Genomic DNA, 18,240 nt, shown 5'->3' with positions numbered 1-18,240 from the left:
ACATTTCTCTCTCTTTGGACAAGCATAACTACTTCTTTACAGCGCTGGGAGACCTGCATTGTGTTTTGGACTTAATAACTGTGGTTAAGAAAAGTGGGATGTGATTTATGCCTCTTTAAATATCTCTGATGATAGACAGCACTGTGTGATGGCTTATTAAGGAAATTAAAGGGGTGTTGGTGCAACATTAAGAAGGCACAATTTTACAATACAGCAAAAGTGTCAAAGTCTGTTCGAACTCAGCAACAGGGTCATTTCGTATGATTGTATAACCTATATTTCTTTATATTATTGCACATTATATGATGTTTTATTAGACTACAATATTTGACTGTTCCATGTGTCACATTATGAGCAGCTCTCACGACAGCTCTCTAAGCTCAACCGACAGCAATTGCAGCACAATGTTGATAACCGCAAAAATTTATTTTGACACGTTCCTCCTTTTCTTTAAAAATAAAGAGCAAAAATCGAGGTTACAGTGAGGCACTTTTTGGGCCAATTTTTGAAGGGTTTAAAAGAACTGTGAAGCTTATAATTTAATTAAAGCACTTACATTAATTCTTCTGTTAAACTTGTGTGTTATTTGAGCTGTAAAGTCGTTTTTGTGGTAATTTTAGGGTTTACAGCGTTACGTCGTTCCAGCAACAAAGTGTAAAATTGGATATAACTTTACACAGGTTAGTAAGCGATTTTATCACACCAAAATCATGTTAACACGCATATTGTTTACGTCTTGTGGCTATACTTTTGAAACTGTGAGTATTTTAATGTTTACGGATTGGCCCCATTCACTCCAAGATTTTTGGGGGGGTTTTTTAAGAAAAGGACGGGTCGAAATAATTTTTTATGGTAATCAACATTATGCCACAAATGCTGTCAACTGAGCTTAACTTGTATTGAACCCAGAATATTTCTTCAGATATACTGCAACTTCAAGTATACTGCCAGGTAGTTCCATTAGGACTATATAGCCCCAAGGGTGACCAGGATTCAAATGTAAGGTCTTTCGTCAACATTCTGACTCAATGAACCCTGAATTTCTACGACTTGTTCTTCATATGTGCTTCCCCAATCTCATCCCTAAGGCTTTCGGTTACATTATATTTAGCCTGCATTAAGGCACATTTAAAATGCATTATGGTCTTGCATTGTTGAGTCCTGTCAATGCTATAAAAGATGACTGGGTAGACCGGTATGATTTTAGTCACATTTATTAGTCTGAAGACCTATTGATCTCACTGAAAACAAATCTAATCTAAACCTAAAATGACTAAAAGACCTAAACCGAGGACCAAGGGAAAAGCTATAGGCAACAGACAAACAGTATAAAGGTACACTTGGTTTATCTGTCTCAAACCAGCTCTAAGCACATTGTCTTTGGAGTACATTATATATTATACAAGCACATCTAATATTCCATGAGATAAACAGAGATGGTATACTACTTTATTCAGTCATCAGATAATCATTAATGGTCAAGGGTGTTGGTCTGATCCCTAAACCACACTCCCTCTGGGTCTCACTTCTATCAATGCCAACTTATCACCTAAATACTGAAGACCGTAAATGGGAACCTGGGTTAACACAAATCCGACTGATCTATATACTGTCTCAGACAGTAATGGTCTCGAGGCAACAAAATGCGGGTCATTGTTCACCATATTTCAACTGGCTTGCTAGAGCACTGTTCTCTTTATCCATTATCATGTTAACCCTAAAAGGATAGTTAAACAGAAATCAAAAATTCTGTCATCATTTACTCACCATCATGTTGTTCCAAACCTAACTTCCTTCCATGGAACACAAAAGGAGATGTAAGGCAGAATGTTTGGGACTGACAGTTCAGTCACAATTGACTTTTATTGCATCTTTTTTTCCACACAAAAGAAAGTCTAAAGGTTTAGAACAACATGATGGTGAGTAAATGGTAACACATTTTTCATTTTTGGGTGAACTAACCTGTAAGAAAAATAAAAAAATACAGGTATATAAGTATACACTTCAGGTTGTTTATGGGTCTGATTCTATTTCTGAATGCTGAGCTTGTGATTTCACAGTGGTGACTAGGGTCACTCTTTGAAAGGGGTGTGAATCACATCTCACAGCTAGAAAAGCACATCATTTTAAGTAAATGAGGCTTATTATAGACTGCGCTTCATTCACAAAAATTGCCTGAAAATTGCCACGATTCTGAAATTTGGCTGACGGTTAATTGTCAAAAAATAATTGCGATGATTAATTGTCTCGTTAAGGGCTTTCACTATTAATTGTCATATAAATTGTCATTTTTTAAGGTGTGCTTTTTTTCTGCATGTGTGCTTCATGCACCTTAAGAAGTCAATTTTACATATTTAACTTCAAATATATAAATCAAATAATAAAACTGGGATAAACTATTATTTCCTTTTAAGGCTTAAAAACTTGTGAATGGCATAATGACAAAGGTTTTAAATATCAAAATATTTCTAAATATTTAAAATATGTCTAATTTTTTGATCAATTTTAATTTAACTCATTTTTTTTAATAAAAAATAAGATAATTTTTATATTTATATTACATTTTAATGATATTATGCAATAGTAAAATATTTCTTTCCTAGTTTCTTCTATTTCACAGGTTATTTTAATGCTCTGATTAAACAACTCATGAGCCCTTGTTTGTCATGAAGCAAAAGCTTTGAGATTTTGTGTCATCATTTAATCACTCCACAGAAATAGAGTAAGCTTGCATCTCCTTCTCTTTGTCACTGTGTGTCATTAACACAGCGTGTATGAACCAGGAACATTTGCCATTACACGATCGTTTAAAGTGAATCCGGAGCACTCTGCAGTCACTATCAAAATTCATGCATGTTTGTTTATATTTTTGCGGGAGTTTGGCACGAGCCTCTGCTCACAGCGCATGCATCAGAGCGCTTAACGCACTCTTCAGGACAGGAGCTGGTTGACCTCTGCGGTGCGGCTCAGTGACTCGGAGTTCAACTGTATGACACACAAACGCACCATTCATGGCATTTATACAGTATATTCACTTATAATTCCCTTATTTGGGAATTAAAATGTGATTGGAATTTTAATGCCCAATAAACATGGCTGTCTCAAATAACCACGGTTAGATCAAATAACTGCGATCAGATGGTTATTTAATAATCGTGACAGGCCTACCTGCTGCAATTTACGTTGCACTATTACAGCCAGATGAAAGCACTAGGTAAAATTTGTTTTATTTAACCCTTTAAGCTAGGATTCAACCCACGAGAAAAAAGTATCATCAAAATATTAATAACTACAATCTTGACGTTAAAGTAAAGTTTAGAAGCTCTACTTTACAATGCATGTAGGCTGCTTTGAAATTTGGAAATTTGTAAGTGCTTTGAAATTTGCAGACAAATCGGAAGTGTTCCGTTTTGATAATTTATTAATAATTTTGCACTGTACTGTACATATTATTGTAATTGGTAAAAACATCAAACTGATCAAATAGCCATGTGTCATATGTCGTTGGAAAGCTCTCAAAGAGTAGAATACAACCTGACTATTTGTTTTACTCATAGGAAAAAATATAGTGGTAGACTTTGAGACATTTTTGGACACTAGGATACATGTTTTTATAATGCTATAACTTTTGATTGCTTTGTCGTATCAACACAAAGTTTTATTCAGATACAGGTAACATGATTGGGAACAAAACAATTTTTTTTTTCTTTTTTTCAGAGCTACCTTATTTACACCCTGAGATACAGTATATAATATCAAATTAGAAAAACCTAGCTACCTTCCCTAGCAACCGGATTCGAACTCATGACTCCAGGTGTGGTAGTCAGCGTCAATACTCGCTGAGCTACCCAGGCCCCCGCAATTCATTCTTAGTGAATTCACCCTCTTGAGTCATCTGGGACCTAAAATGGTAAAACTAACCAGAGTGTACTAAAGCTGCAACAGAAAACGAGTATCTATTTGGCTGTCCAAATGCCAGTGATGAAGACCTGCAATGTATTTTACTTAAATAAATAAATAAATAAATAAAAAGTAAAACTGTAAAAAAATAAAATAATTAGACCTGTACAATGAAAAAATACCATGGAATTTCATGAAGTACCTAGGGGTGCCATGTAAATTCCATGGTATATGCATATGGTAATAATTTATTATCATGGTATTACCATCTGGTACCATAACTTTACCATGGTACTGCCAAAATAAGAATGCAATTGCAAAAGGCTTTATTTGATTTTAAAGGGACAGTTCACAGAAAAATGTTCACCTTTTCTGTCATTCACTTCTCCTTTTGTGTTCCACAGAAGAAAGAAAGTCTTAAGTGTTTGGAACAGTAAGACAGAATGACAGAATTTTCATTTTTGTGTGAACTATCCCTTTATTGGAATCTAAACACTACCACTAAACCACTAACTATGCTATTTTTAGTTCAATTTACCATTTATCTGTTCTGCGAATCACTTTTGCCAGAAGGAATTTTTTATTGAACTTAACCTCAAGAAGAAAGCGAATATGTGAACATATCCAGGCACTGGAAGCATTCACTATAAAGCCCACCTTGCTTTACAGCTGTGATAGACACATCTCTGTTAATGGGTCAGGCTTCAGTGGTCCATGATAATGCAGACATTATGTTAGCCAGTGACAGCACAGACATGTACACACTACTCCCAGATAATTATGAAGAAGCCATATCTGGCGTAAATCCATGACTTCACAAGAATGCATATGCACACACAAATGCACTCAGCGTCAACGCATTCACTGATCGGCTCACTAAATGATTAATTCATCGACATACTGTCTGACTGACTAAGACAGACTCGCTCACTCATGTGAGATCTATCACTCGCTTCTGTATCTCCCTTCTCTATGAACACACAAAGACAACAATAGTCATTACTACTGAGTGGCGTGCAATTTAAAGCCATCTGAGTCTGTAACCACAACTATATACTTAAACTTTACTAAGAGAGAGAAAGGGAGACAGTTGGTTTGAGTGATCAGACCACAATGGATCTCCAAGTTGCAATGGACCCAGTTTCCACCTGTATTTAATGTTGTCCGCTTTTGATCGGATGTTAATACCAGGTGTAAATGGGGCCTGAGGGACAAAGAAAGGCCAAGAAAAGGTAAAGAAAGTGACAGATAGAAAGAAAGAAGAAAGCCTTTATTATTGTCACACATTATACATTTTGCATATATACAGTGAAATTATTTTTTCACATATCCCAGCTAAGATGGGGTCAGAGTGCGGGGTCAGCCATGATACGGTGCCCCTAGAGCAGACAGGGTCAAGGGCCTTGTTCAAGGGCCCAACAGTGGCGGTGCTGGGGTGTGGTGCTTGAACCCCCGACCTTCTGGTCAGTAACCCAGAGCCTTAACCACTGAGCCACCACTGCCCTGGGGGAGGGGTGGTGAGGTCTCATTAAAGATGTAGAACTACCTGTGAGGATCAAACAACTCGAAACAGCCTGTCAGCCAGCCCACCCACACATGCACACACTCACTCAAGAGCGGCCAGATACAGCATGAAAAAGCAGCCTGTGGTCAGCTTCACTTCTAACTCTCCTTTTACCTCTATTTGCTCTCTCTCACTCTCTATGTTAGAATAAGCTCGAGTACACTGATAACATGACTATTACCTTGTTATACATATCAGAAAGTCATGATCTCTTTGTCTCTCCAATGCATGTGTAGATGCTCAAATTCAAATGTTCTGCATGTGTGTTTTTTGAGAAAGATTAGCTTTTTTTCTCTTACAGCCATAAGACTGAAAGCAGTAAGTAATAACAGCACTCATAAAATGTTTTGTGGAAATGAACCATGGTATTCTTTTAAGTTCAATGGAGTACCATGTAAATATCATTCAGTACCATGGTATTACCATTTGATACTGCACTGCACCATGGTACCATGTCAGTATATTCTTGTAAACACAACTTCACCACCAACTAATTTCACCACTAGTGAAAATTACTTTATTTTGCATTATTTTAGTTGAACACATACTTTTTCCATTACAAATTATATTATCAGCATGATAATTTGAGTGAAAAGTTGAATAATTACCATGAATTTGAAATGTTTTTGCTTTAAAGACATATTTTCTTTATTTCAATTCTTTGTTAAAAAAAAAAAAAAAAAAAAAAAAAATCTAAATCCTTTGTTTATTTCCAGATTTTTAAATTCAGACAAAAGTTCTGTACATCTACAGAATATGTTGCATGAAGAACAAATTACTGATTTGACACAAAAACAGTTTGGCACTGGACAATAGGACAGGACAGTAGTAAAATAAATGTAATTTTACTTGCACATGTAAGTTTATTTTCAGATTTAAATTAGCTTTTGAATACCAGACATTAAATGACTACGTTTACATGGACACCAGAAAGCGGCTTTTTGCGAGAAAGCGGCTTATTGTGAGAAAGCGGCGTATTGCGAGAAAGCGGCGTTCTGGTTTACATGCATTGTATAAGCAGCGTTCACTTTATTCTTGTATACATGCGGCTCTGTCAGTATGCAGCTTTCTCCACAGCAACGTAACTTTCCCACGACGCTTGTGTAAATAACAAACATGGTATCCGAGGAAGACTTTGCTATTTTATCATCTGTTGCTTTGCTTTATTTCCAGATATTCCAGCGTTGTTGCTGTGTTTGTTAGCTTAACCTTCTATAGCGACCTGCAGCAGAATTGCGCAGCAATATTGGGATTTCCCTCTTATGTAAAACTCCGGGATTCCCCCAATGTACTAGCGCATATACCTCATAAAGTTAAACATTTTGCTAAATATGTAAAAAAAATAAAAATAATATATGGACAATTTGTAAAAGTGTTAACTTTTGAGATGAATATCACCATAAGTGTCACTAATCACCATGTTTTTAAATCCATTCAATCTTTTTATTAGATCAATTTTTTGGCCCCTCAGATTCACCATAAGTCTCCTCCAGCTGTCCACACAGTGGAGAGCTCATTAAATGTGGATACTGTGTACAACCACAACCAATTTTTCATGTTTAATTCAACAAATAATAAAATCAAAGGGGATGGGGAGGGATAGAGATGCATTATTCATGATCTGATTGGACCAGGGGGAAACGCAATCAGAATGTCGTTCAGGTAACAGTTATGGTGGGTGGAGTCATTGTGCAATTATTAAGACCCAGTGAATGTGTTACGAAAAGGCTTTAGCATATGCAAAGTATATATCAAACACATTTTTATCTAGATTACCTTGGTGAGAGAGCAAATAAAAGAGTGTACAATAACAGCTGTTGATTATATAAAAGGAATGTTACGAGTTCAATACGAGTTAAGCTCTGTCAACAGCATCTGTAACCAATCGCAGGTGGCCAGCCGAGAATGCCAGCAGAGACTGCCGTTAACACCTGGTATTTAAGTTGATTTTTTTAGAATACCATGCATAAAATGGCCTACTACCTGACAGATGTCAGTGAAATAGGTGTCCTGACAAAATCACACTTGCCTCTGTGACAGCCCTAGACTGTGTAAACAGCAAAAAAGAATCTAATTGTGGCCCAGGATACCAAAAACAGACTGTTCACACAGAGAAAAATCCACCCATAGGAATTACATCAGTAATGTATCAAGTACATCTGCCTAGAACAGTAGTCCCACCGCTAAATTGATGATTTAGACTCAACAGCTCAAACAACACACATTTTAACATACTTTATATAAAGTGCAACCAAAACTTTTAATCTTCAGGTAGGAAAATTTCATTTAGAAGCAGAGTAAATTGGACGGGATGCTGTTAATTGGATTATAACATTGTCTTTAGAGTCGGATCTTCACTTACACACATTCGAGAGATCTGTAGGGGTTCACACAAGTCCCTCTAGTGCAGTTCATCTTTCTTTTATCACTTACTTCTTCATCACTTTTTTAATGGGCTTAGTTAATCCTCCAATGGCTACACAGAAAAACTGGAATGAAAATCACTGTTACTGTGTAATGGGACTGCCCACATATTCAGTTTTTTACCATTTGGAGTGAACTTCTGTGTGGGAGCAGGATATTCTGCCCTCTCGCTGTCTAACAGATGGTCTCGGTGTGTGTGTGTGGTGTATCATCTTTAGGAAGGGCTCAGCCTCTAAGAAGATTGAGAATAATATGTCTACTAGTGATAGAGGGTAAAGAAGTGATTTATCTGCCTTCAGAAGAAAGATACCAAAGAGATGAACTGAGGGAACAATAAAAAGATGGAAAGGCATTCAGAACAGCAAGGGAGGGTGATGAATATGGAGAAGCAAAAGGAGTGAAAGGATGACCAGATGAGGCAATATCTATAGTAGGGTTGGCACAGGGGCAGTTAGTTCAGTGTTTGACCCATGCCACAACAGAGCACATCTCCCTGTGCAAAATGCTATGGTCGGCAGAGAAACAAGACATGCCATTCCAACACATGTCCACTCTACAGGAGGGAGAAATACAGACACAAGGTAGAGCTAATGTAGAAAACTAAGTGATGGTTGGTTAATCCCCTTGCGAGGGTACCCCTTCATAAAATATAAATCAATAGGTTTGTGTAAAAATTAATTGATAATTACAACTTTATTCACTTTTTTAAAAAAATCGCTTCGTGCCAGCAGTCGAAGCATCACATTGCTGTTGTATGACGTAGGCACAATGGTGCATTCACGCGAGAAGTCGGAAGCGCGTGCCTTGTATACAACAGAGGAACGAACGTCATGCGAGAGTTAGGTCATTTCAAACAGCAATCCAGTGGAAGCAATAATTTAAAGTTAAAAACGTTTTAATTATCGATTTGTTTCCAACACCAACATATCGGTTTGCTTCAGAAGACATTAATTGATCAACTGGAGTTGTGTGGATTACTTTCATGCTGCTTAAATATGCTCTTTGGACCGTCAAATAGCCAGCAGCCTGATGGCACCTGTTTACTTGCATTGTATGGACAAACAGCGCTGAAATGTGCTTATAAGAATCTTGACTTCGGTTCTGCTGAAGAGGGAAAGTCATACACATCTGTGATGGCTTAAAGGTAAGTACAGTTGAAGACAGAAGTTTACATACACCTTAGCCAAATACATTTAAACTCAGTTTTTCACAATTCCTGACATTTAATCATAGAAAACATTCCCTGTCTTAGGACAGTCAGGATCACTACTTTATTTTAAGAATGTGAAAATGTCACAATAATAGTAGAGAGAATTATTTATATCAGCTTTTATTTCTTTCATCACATTCCCAGTGAGTCATATGTTTACATACAATTTGTTAGTATTTGGTAGCATTGCCTTTAAATTGTTTAACTTGGGTCAAACATTTTGGATAGCCTTCCACAAGCTTCTAACAATAAGTTGCTGGAATTTTGGCCCATTCCTTCAGACAGAACTGGTGTAACTGAGTCAGGTTTGTAGGCCTCCTTGCTCACACACGCTTTTTCAGTTCTGCCCACAAATTTTCTATCAGATTGAGGTCAGGGCTTTGTGATGGCCACTCCAATACCTTGACTTTGTTGTCCTTAATCCATTTTGCCACAACTTTGGAGGTATGCTTGGGGTCATTGTCCATTTGGAAGACCCATTTGCGACCGAGTTTTAACTTCATGGCTGATGTCTTGAGCTGTTGCTTCAATATATCCACATCATTTTCCTTCCTCATGATGCCATCTATTTTGTGAAGCACCCACACAACATGATGCTGCCACCCCCATTCTTCACAGTTGGGATGGTGTTCTTTGGCTTGCAAGCCTCACCCTTTTTCCTCCAAACATAACGATGGTCATTTTAGCCAAAATGTTCAATTTTTGTTTCATTAGACCAGAGGAAATTCCTCCAAAAAGTAAGATCTTTGTCCCCATGTGAACTTGAAAACTGCAGTCTGGCTTTTTTATGGTGGTTTTGGAGAAGTGGCTTCTTCCTTGCTGAGCAGCCTTTCAGGTTATGTCGATATAGGACTCATTTTACTGTGGATATAGATACTTGCCTACCTGTGTCCTCCAGCATCTTCAAAGTCCTTTGCTGTTGTTCTGGGATTGATTTGCACTTTTGGCACCAAACTACGTTCATCTCTAGGAGACAGAATGCATCTCCTTCCTGAGCGGTATGATGGCTGCATGATCCTATGGTGTTTGTACAGATGAACGTGGTACCTTCAGGCATTTGGAAATTGCTCCCAAGGATCATCCAGATTTTTGGAGGTCCACAATTTTTTTTTCTGAGGTCTTGGCTGATTTCTATTGATTTTCCCATGATGTCAAGCAGAGGCACTGAGTTTGAAGGTAGGCCTTAAAATATATCCACAGGTACACCTCCAATTAGCCTATCAGAAGCTAAATGGCTATTTGCTTAAAGGCTTGACATAATTTTCTGGAATTTTCAAAGCTGCTTAAAGGCACAGTTAACTTAGTGAATGTAAATTTCTGACCCACTGGAATTGTGATATAGTCAATTAAAAGTGAAACAATCGGTTATTATCTGCATTATATCAGCCATTGTCTAATTATTTGCCATCGAAAAACCTATATCCGTCGACCAAGTATGTATCTGTTGGGAAACATATTGTGAAATTTGCCATTGCTGATATTTGGAACATTAGCACACATAAGCACACATACTTCCCCAAGATGTCTGTTAAAGATTCTTAATCTGCAAAGAATTGCATTTTACTTTAGGTGCCATATGTCAAGAGAGTGAATTCACAAACATTCTAATTCATAAATACTGGCAAAAACAAATCTTCTTAATATCGGAACATCCAACAAGCAACATCTCAGCGATTTATTGCAAATGAGCAAACACTCTAGAAATTACATTTTCCATATGACAATGCAAACATGAAATAGATGTCTTGGTATTTGCTCACATGATTGTCGCTGACTATGAACAAAAGTGTCTTCTAAATGTAAATATGGTGCATGTGCTGTGGGAAATGGTGGGTGTACAGCAACCTTTGCAGGAATCCTTAGATTAGTTCCATAATAAAGGAAGTGCCAGTCTCAGAGCTCCAACTTCTGCCAGACCCTATTCAATAAATCATTGTGAAGACATGTCCCTGCCTTACACACACGCACTTGTGAATCTCTCTCCATTATTCATTTACTCACTCCACTCTTTGTACACTCTGCCGCTCCATATACTGTACATCACATTACAAACCCTTACATACTGTACACAATCCCATCATGCAAGATAAATCTTGAGCCGATTCCTACACCACACTGCCCATGTAACTATTGCACTACTCTTAATAAGCTGTCAGCCAAGCCAAGTTAGGGTAGGTATGTGTGTGAGTTGCAGAGTGAGATAGAACAGACTGATCTCACAGTGAAATCGGAAACATTAGGTTGACTTTTCTTCAGCTGAAATTGGTCTGTGCTTAGCGAAATTCGAAACGCTGGCCCCAGTGGCCAAAGCAGTAAGTTTTGTTGGGTGTATGGGCACGTGTGAGCTCCATTTTCCATGTGAAATATCCACGGAGGGGTGCCAAAAGGGAGTTGTAAAGCGAGTTGTTTTCAGCTGCACAGGCTGTAATACAGGTGAAGAGGAATGCATATTTTATAAACTGTACCCCACAATCCAAACACCAAAATTAAACCCAACCATCAGTGAAGTACAAATGTAATGTTAGAAGGGAAAATGCAACATCCGAAATTGCATTTGTCACTAATTATGCGAATGCGATTACTTCCTGGTTTCAACGCGGGATCCAAACCTGGGTCTCACGCTGGAGCCGATGCAAAAATGTCTGACAGGAGATGCCGCTTGTCAGTGAGTCCGCATAATATGGCCAATCCTAGGGTACCTGAACTCTCGGAAACAACATGCTGACTTACCGACTGATCATGCTGGAGAGAAAGTGTGAAAAAGAGAGAAAGTGTGCAAGGAGGAAGAATGGTGTTGGTAAAGAAGTGAAATTGGTGGCTTTCTCTGTTCTTCCATCATAGTTTTTGCCATTATCTGTGCTATTCCTGTGCAGATGGAAAGAGTTCTGTTGCTGCATTGTGCTTGGAGACACTATGGTTAAGCAGGGGCAGATCTAGAATTTTTTTTATGGGGTGGCATGCAGACTATGAGGGGTGACAACACTAACGCAAGTGCCCATGCGTAGTTCTTATGGAATAAGGTACCAAGCTTCATTGCAACAAGTTCTAGTTCATTAATTGGAGTCACTATCAAATTATAAATATCCATGAATTTGTGATACAAATGCATTTCCACAGGAACCACAAAGTAACATTTTGATACTGATTTGCCAACATGAAATATATATATATATATATATATATATATATATATATATATATATATATATATATATATATATATATATACATAATACAAAATAACTAACAACATTTCTATCTCCAGAGCACCAAGACATTGCCTATTAAACACATCAACAAATTCCTATGCTTCACATATAGAACTGGCAATCTGGACTAAACGTCACCACCTTTGTTAAGTGGACCCATACCCATGGATGGAAAATGCATGCAAATCCCATGTTATTCTGCTAATAAAATCCTGTAGGCCTATCACCATTGTAACAGCTGGAATAATCCATTTGAAAGTGAAGATTAACACAAAGTTAGGTTTAAATAAAAATAAACTGTACAGACAATTGTACTGTGGGGGGCAGTGCTGCAAAACTCATGAATATTAATTATGTTATGCACAGTAAAAAATTATTTTAAATGACCTGTTTTGATCAACAGTCATACTTAATGACCGATTCAAGCACCCAAATAAATATTTCACATAATATGGTAATTTCATTTCTATATTTGCAACTATCAGTCTTGGGATTTTGTTAATCAGTAGATAAATACATAGATCAGCACTTTAGGAACATGACTGATTGATCTAGTGGTAACTTTTTGCCCCTAGTTTTTAGAGGTTCAGTGGTCTAATTTGCGCAAATATAACTTTTTATTTTAATAAAACAAGATTGCATCTGTACGTCAGTGGATGGGTGTTACACTTTTAAAATAAAATTCAATAAAAGATGCGGGGAGACGAGAGCAGCGGAAACACAGATATATTAACTGACAGTTCTGTATATGAAAGAACAGCGAACTCCGAAATTCAGACAGCGACAACCACAAACTCTCCGCTCCAGTAGCAGGAACCCGGAATGCGCCTGAGCGCCTGTTAACGAGATTACACCGTTCACGAACAACCGCCTCTCATCACACAACCCAGCCATGAAACACTCAGTTTATATAGGGAGGAAACACACTGCGCACCGGTGCGCCCCATCAACAATCAGCTCACCTGGTTACCACACACCTGAGAGTGATAAAAAGAGAGAGGGAGAGAAGGAGAAAAAGACAACAAAAACAAACACACTCACACTACATACACACAAACAATACGATCGAGAAGGCCATCACAATGGGGGACACGGAAAAGAGTGCAAGCTGCGGCAAAACTGCTGACATTAAACAACACTGATACGGACACTTATCATAACATTCAAAATAACACATTCCAGCGCCAGATCACCAGTCAAAACACACACAGATGAAATAGAAACTCCAACAAAAAACTGGAGATTTTTCATGTGGATTATACACATACCTGACGAAAGCCATTTCAAAAAGTGGTGAGGACACGTCTCACCCGTCTCAACCCATAACTGACAGTGATGTATCGAATAATCATTCAGTGAATACTTGGAAACAACTGAGAAATTAATCTTTTACCTCTTTTTTTCCACGTATTTGTCCATGTGGACATTGTTGTTGAGGAAATAAGCTCATCAAACCGTGAGAGCCCAAACACAGTACACACGCTGCAATAGTATGTAGACAATTAGTCGATGATGTGATTGGCTGCTGCTGTAAACAATCATGGGATTGGTTGCTGCTGTAATCAATCAATGGGTCTGTAGTCATTTGTGCGTTCGGTGAGAGTTTAGGCAGTTTGACATGAATAAACCCCTACACATTGTCAAAATCAATGATAATATAACTACATTTATATTTAATATATTTGGAGACTTATGCTGGGGTGGCAATGCTTTTTCTTAGGGTGGCATTTTCCACCCCAAGCCATCCCGGTAGATCCGCCCCTGTGGTTAAGGTTTATGAGAGCCCAACCTCAATAAATAAATATTAAAGTCATATTATGGTGGGTGTTCTATATCACCCAGTACACTTGTGCCTTCAACAGAAATTCTACGCTTTAAAGGATAGTAGGAAGACAAATTCTTCCATTTTTGCCAAATGAAATAAGTGGGCATCTGGTACAGACCGCTTTGTGACTGTATGGGATTACCCCTGTGCCAACAAAACATCTAGGACAGACTGTCTCGCTCATATTGTGAGCTACACGGACTGCAATTTTTGCTGTCCATGACATGTTGGTTCCCCAATGTGCATTTCCTGCCATCTGTTATTTCTGTCAGTTTACAGAAGTGGTAGTTTAGTGTACCTAGGGGTAAATGTAGGTAATACATGCTAATTGTTTAGCCAAAAGGCTACAACAATATGCTGATTTTTTTTATATTATGGAGAGAAAACACATAAGAAAAATATATTATGTTGTTGAAAATACTATCAGTAAGGCCCTTTCCCCACTATGTAAATGCATGGTCTCTATACAATTCCAAACACTGTCCTTCATTAGGTGTGTACCATATATTGACCACCAATGCTCTGGGGTGTATAATACACCATGGGCTGTACTGACATAGCCGCAGAGGTGGAAATCTGCATATTATACACTCATTATTTTGAAAATATAGATATTGAAAATGTGATATTTTGATTTTTACCTTTATGGTGTATATAATGTATTTACAACCAATGATATTAACCCACCAAAGTAATTAAACTGTAAAGAGTCTTTATATTACCATAAATAATTTTCTCTCTACAAAGTATCATGTTTAAAAAAGACACCAGGAGACTGAGAGATATAAATCAGCATTTCTTATTACTGGTATTACGTATTCTGTAATAAATGAATCTTGCAAACTGCATGGCAAAGTGAGATCTTTAGTTAGTTATCGATTAGAGTTTACATGTACAACAAAACACTGATCATTTTCAAAAATCAGCTTATTATAACACCCCGACAATGAAAAAAAAAATGTAAAACAGAAATGCTGTGTGCATTCTGTGAACAGGCCAACAAAACACCAATAAAAGTGTTTACATGCAGAGTGAAATCAGAGTAACAGTAAAAATCCAAGGTCTTGGTTTTGCTTAAACTGCTTATGACTAATGAAAGAACACTATTTACAGTGTTTATATGGCCTTACACGCTGTCGTGTTTACTAGCAAAATAATTGCAAAATTGTGCAAGTAAACACTTTATTTAAAAAAACAAAAAAACAATTGTTACCTTTATATACTGTTCAAGTTCAGGGTAGACTCTATATGCCCCACAGATAGGAGACAAAGCACATCTGTTGGGAAATGAGGACGTCACAGCACAGGTGACTTCTGGAAAGGAGATGACCATGTAGCCAAACTTCTCGTACAGACGCTGTAGCTGTTCATCAGGTTTCTCTTCATTTTCACTCAGTATACTGCCCACAACATACCGACACTGATCTGCCTGAGTCTGAAAGAGAAATAGAGAGATATTTCATTAAATTGAATATTACACATGCAAAGTAATCTAAAAACAATATGGATTCATAAAGGAAAACTCTAGACTTTAATCAAGCACTAGGTTAAACTTATCCGGTAATTCCTCCACAGACTAATTTGTTCAATCAAGTGATTTAACAAGGACATATTTAAATATCCACATGCAGCGCATAAAAACACAAGCATATCTAAAATGTGTACACAACAGCAAAAGTTCAGTTTAAATTCAAATTAAGCACAGAAGAACACAATGAATGTCTTGACATGAGAGTGCTGAGCTGTAACATTTTCATTCATTTCCAATGTTGATTGATGATTATATTTTGGAAACGTTATCTGTTTATATTAACAGTTTTTTAATTACTAATTGAGTGCTCAACTGTTGTGTGTAATTTTCTGAAGCCTTCTGTGCCTACAGTGCATCCGGAAAGTATTCACAGCACTTCACTTTTTCCACATTTTGTTATGTTACAGCCTTATTCCAAAATGGATTAAATTAATAATTTTCCTCAAAACTCTACAAACAATACCCCATAATAACAACGTGAAAGAAGTTTATTTGAAATCTTTGCAAATTTATAAAAAAAAAAAAAAAAAAAAAGAAAATCACATGTACATAAGTATTCACAGCCTTTGCCATGACACTCAAAATTGAGCTCAGGTGCATCCTGTTTCCACTGATCATCCTTGAGATGTTTCTACAACTTGATTGGAGTCCACCTGTGGTAAATTCAGTTGATTGGACATGATTTGGAAAGGCACACACTGTCTACATAAGGTCCCACAATTAACATTGTGCATGTGCAGTGCATGTCAGAGCACAAACCAAGCCATGAAGTCCAAGGAATTGTCTGTAGACCTCCGAGACAGGATTGTATCGAGGCACAGATCTGAGGAAGGGTACAGAAAAATTTCTGCAGCATTGAAGGTCCCAATGCACAGTGGCCTCCATCATCCATAAATGGAAGAAGTTTGGAACCACCAGGACTCTTCCTAGAGCTGGCCGTCCGGCCAAACTGAGCGATCAGGGGAGAAGGGCCTTAGTCAGGGAGGTGATCAAGAACTCGATGGTCACTCTGACAGAGCTCCAGCATTTCTCTGTGGAGAGAGGAGAACCTTCCAGAAGAAAAACCATCTCTGCAGCACTCCACCAATCAGGCTTGTATGGTAGAGTGGCCAGACGGAAGCCACTCCTCAGTAAAAGGCACATGACAGCCCGCCTAGAGTTTGCCAAAAAGGCACCTGAAGGACTCTCAGACCATGAGAAACAAAATTCTCTGGTCTGATGAAACAAAGATTGAACTCTTTGGCCTGAATGGCAAGCGTCATGTCTGGAGGAAACCAGGCACCACTCATCACCTGGCCAATACCATCCCTACAGTGAAGCATGGTGGTGGCAGCATCATGCTGTGGGGATGTTTTTCAGCGGTAGGAACTGGGAGACTAGTCAGGATCGAGGGAAAGATGAATGCAGCAATGTACAGAGACATCCTTGATGAAAACCTGCTCCAGAGCACTCTGGACCTCAGACTGGGACAAAGGTTCATCTTCCAACGGGACAACGACCCTAAGCACACAGCCAAGATAACAAAGGAGTGGCTATGGGACAACTCTGTGAATGTCCTTGAGTGGCCCAGCCAGAGCCCAGACTTGAACCCGATTGAACATCTCTGGAGAGATCTGAAAATGGCTGTGCACTGACACTCCCCATCCAACCTGATGGAGCTTGAGAGGTCCTGCAAAGAAGAAAGGGAGAAACTGCCCAAAAATAGGTGTGCCAAGCTTGTAGCATCATACTCAAAAAGACTTGAGGCTGTAATTGGTGCCAAAGGTGCTTCAACAAAGTATTGAGCAAAGGCTGTGAATACTTATGTACATGTGATTTTTTTGTTTTTGTTTTTAATAAATTTGCAAAGATTTCAAACAAACTTCTTTCACGTTGTCATTATGGGGTATTGTTTGTAGAATTTTGAGGAAAATAATGAAGATAATCTATTTTGGAATTAGGCTGTAAAAACAAAATGTGGAAAAAGTGAAGCGCTGTGAATAGTTTCCAGATGCACTGTATTATATTAGCATCAGCGTTTTAGCATCAGCATTACCATGAGTAATTATTATAACACATTAAAAAGTATAGTGTTCACAATCTCCATCAGTCATTTTTTTCCAGCGAAACACCAGTTTAACGTAAGATCCAACTGCACATTTAAGGCCTAAACAAACTCTACACAAATACGTGAATCCAGATGTGATCACTTGGCCATCACAACATGCTTAACATGCGTTCTTGCGTTACCGTGGCGGGAAGAAACCTCAGTACTCAAGGGGGTGATAGAGTTACCATCAAACATCTATGCCATTAAAATGGATGTAAAATTATTTAGGTAAGTTGCTATAAATACATTGACTTTAACTTACTTTCTCAGCAAAATTCTCTTCGAACTGTTGCTCTGCCATGACGTTAGTTGACTTGAAAGAGAAAACTCACCATAGACGTAGACAGTTCACACTAATCTTGCTATTGCAGCCCTTGGGGCAAAGCTCAGAATGTAACGCGTACTTGTGTTAGGTTATAAAATGCGCTGACACATTTCAGAATGCAACGACGCATGAAATCGAGCTTGCGTTGCAAGATGCGTCTTGA

At 38.0% G+C, this 18,240-nt stretch overlaps 1 protein-coding gene across 2 annotated transcripts in view; it reads right to left on the bottom strand.

The window, feature by feature from the left end:
• The window catches only part of LOC127446563 (testis-expressed protein 264-like), a 116,043-nt gene that overhangs the window by 73,679 nt on the left and 24,124 nt on the right, over positions 1 to 18,240 (bottom strand). For both annotated transcript variants that reach the window (XM_051707579.1, XM_051707580.1), the window contains exon 2: positions 15,346 to 15,567. In XM_051707579.1, the coding sequence (XP_051563539.1) occupies positions 15,346 to 15,567 (222 nt within the window). The remainder of the gene's footprint in view (positions 1 to 15,345; positions 15,568 to 18,240) is intronic.

The sequence above is a fragment of the Myxocyprinus asiaticus genome, chromosome 9 (assembly GCF_019703515.2).
Source record: "Myxocyprinus asiaticus isolate MX2 ecotype Aquarium Trade chromosome 9, UBuf_Myxa_2, whole genome shotgun sequence".
Lineage (NCBI taxonomy): Eukaryota > Metazoa > Chordata > Actinopteri > Cypriniformes > Catostomidae > Myxocyprinus > Myxocyprinus asiaticus.
Note: the sequence above shows the minus strand (reverse complement) of the source record. Positions and strands in the feature narration are given on the sequence as shown.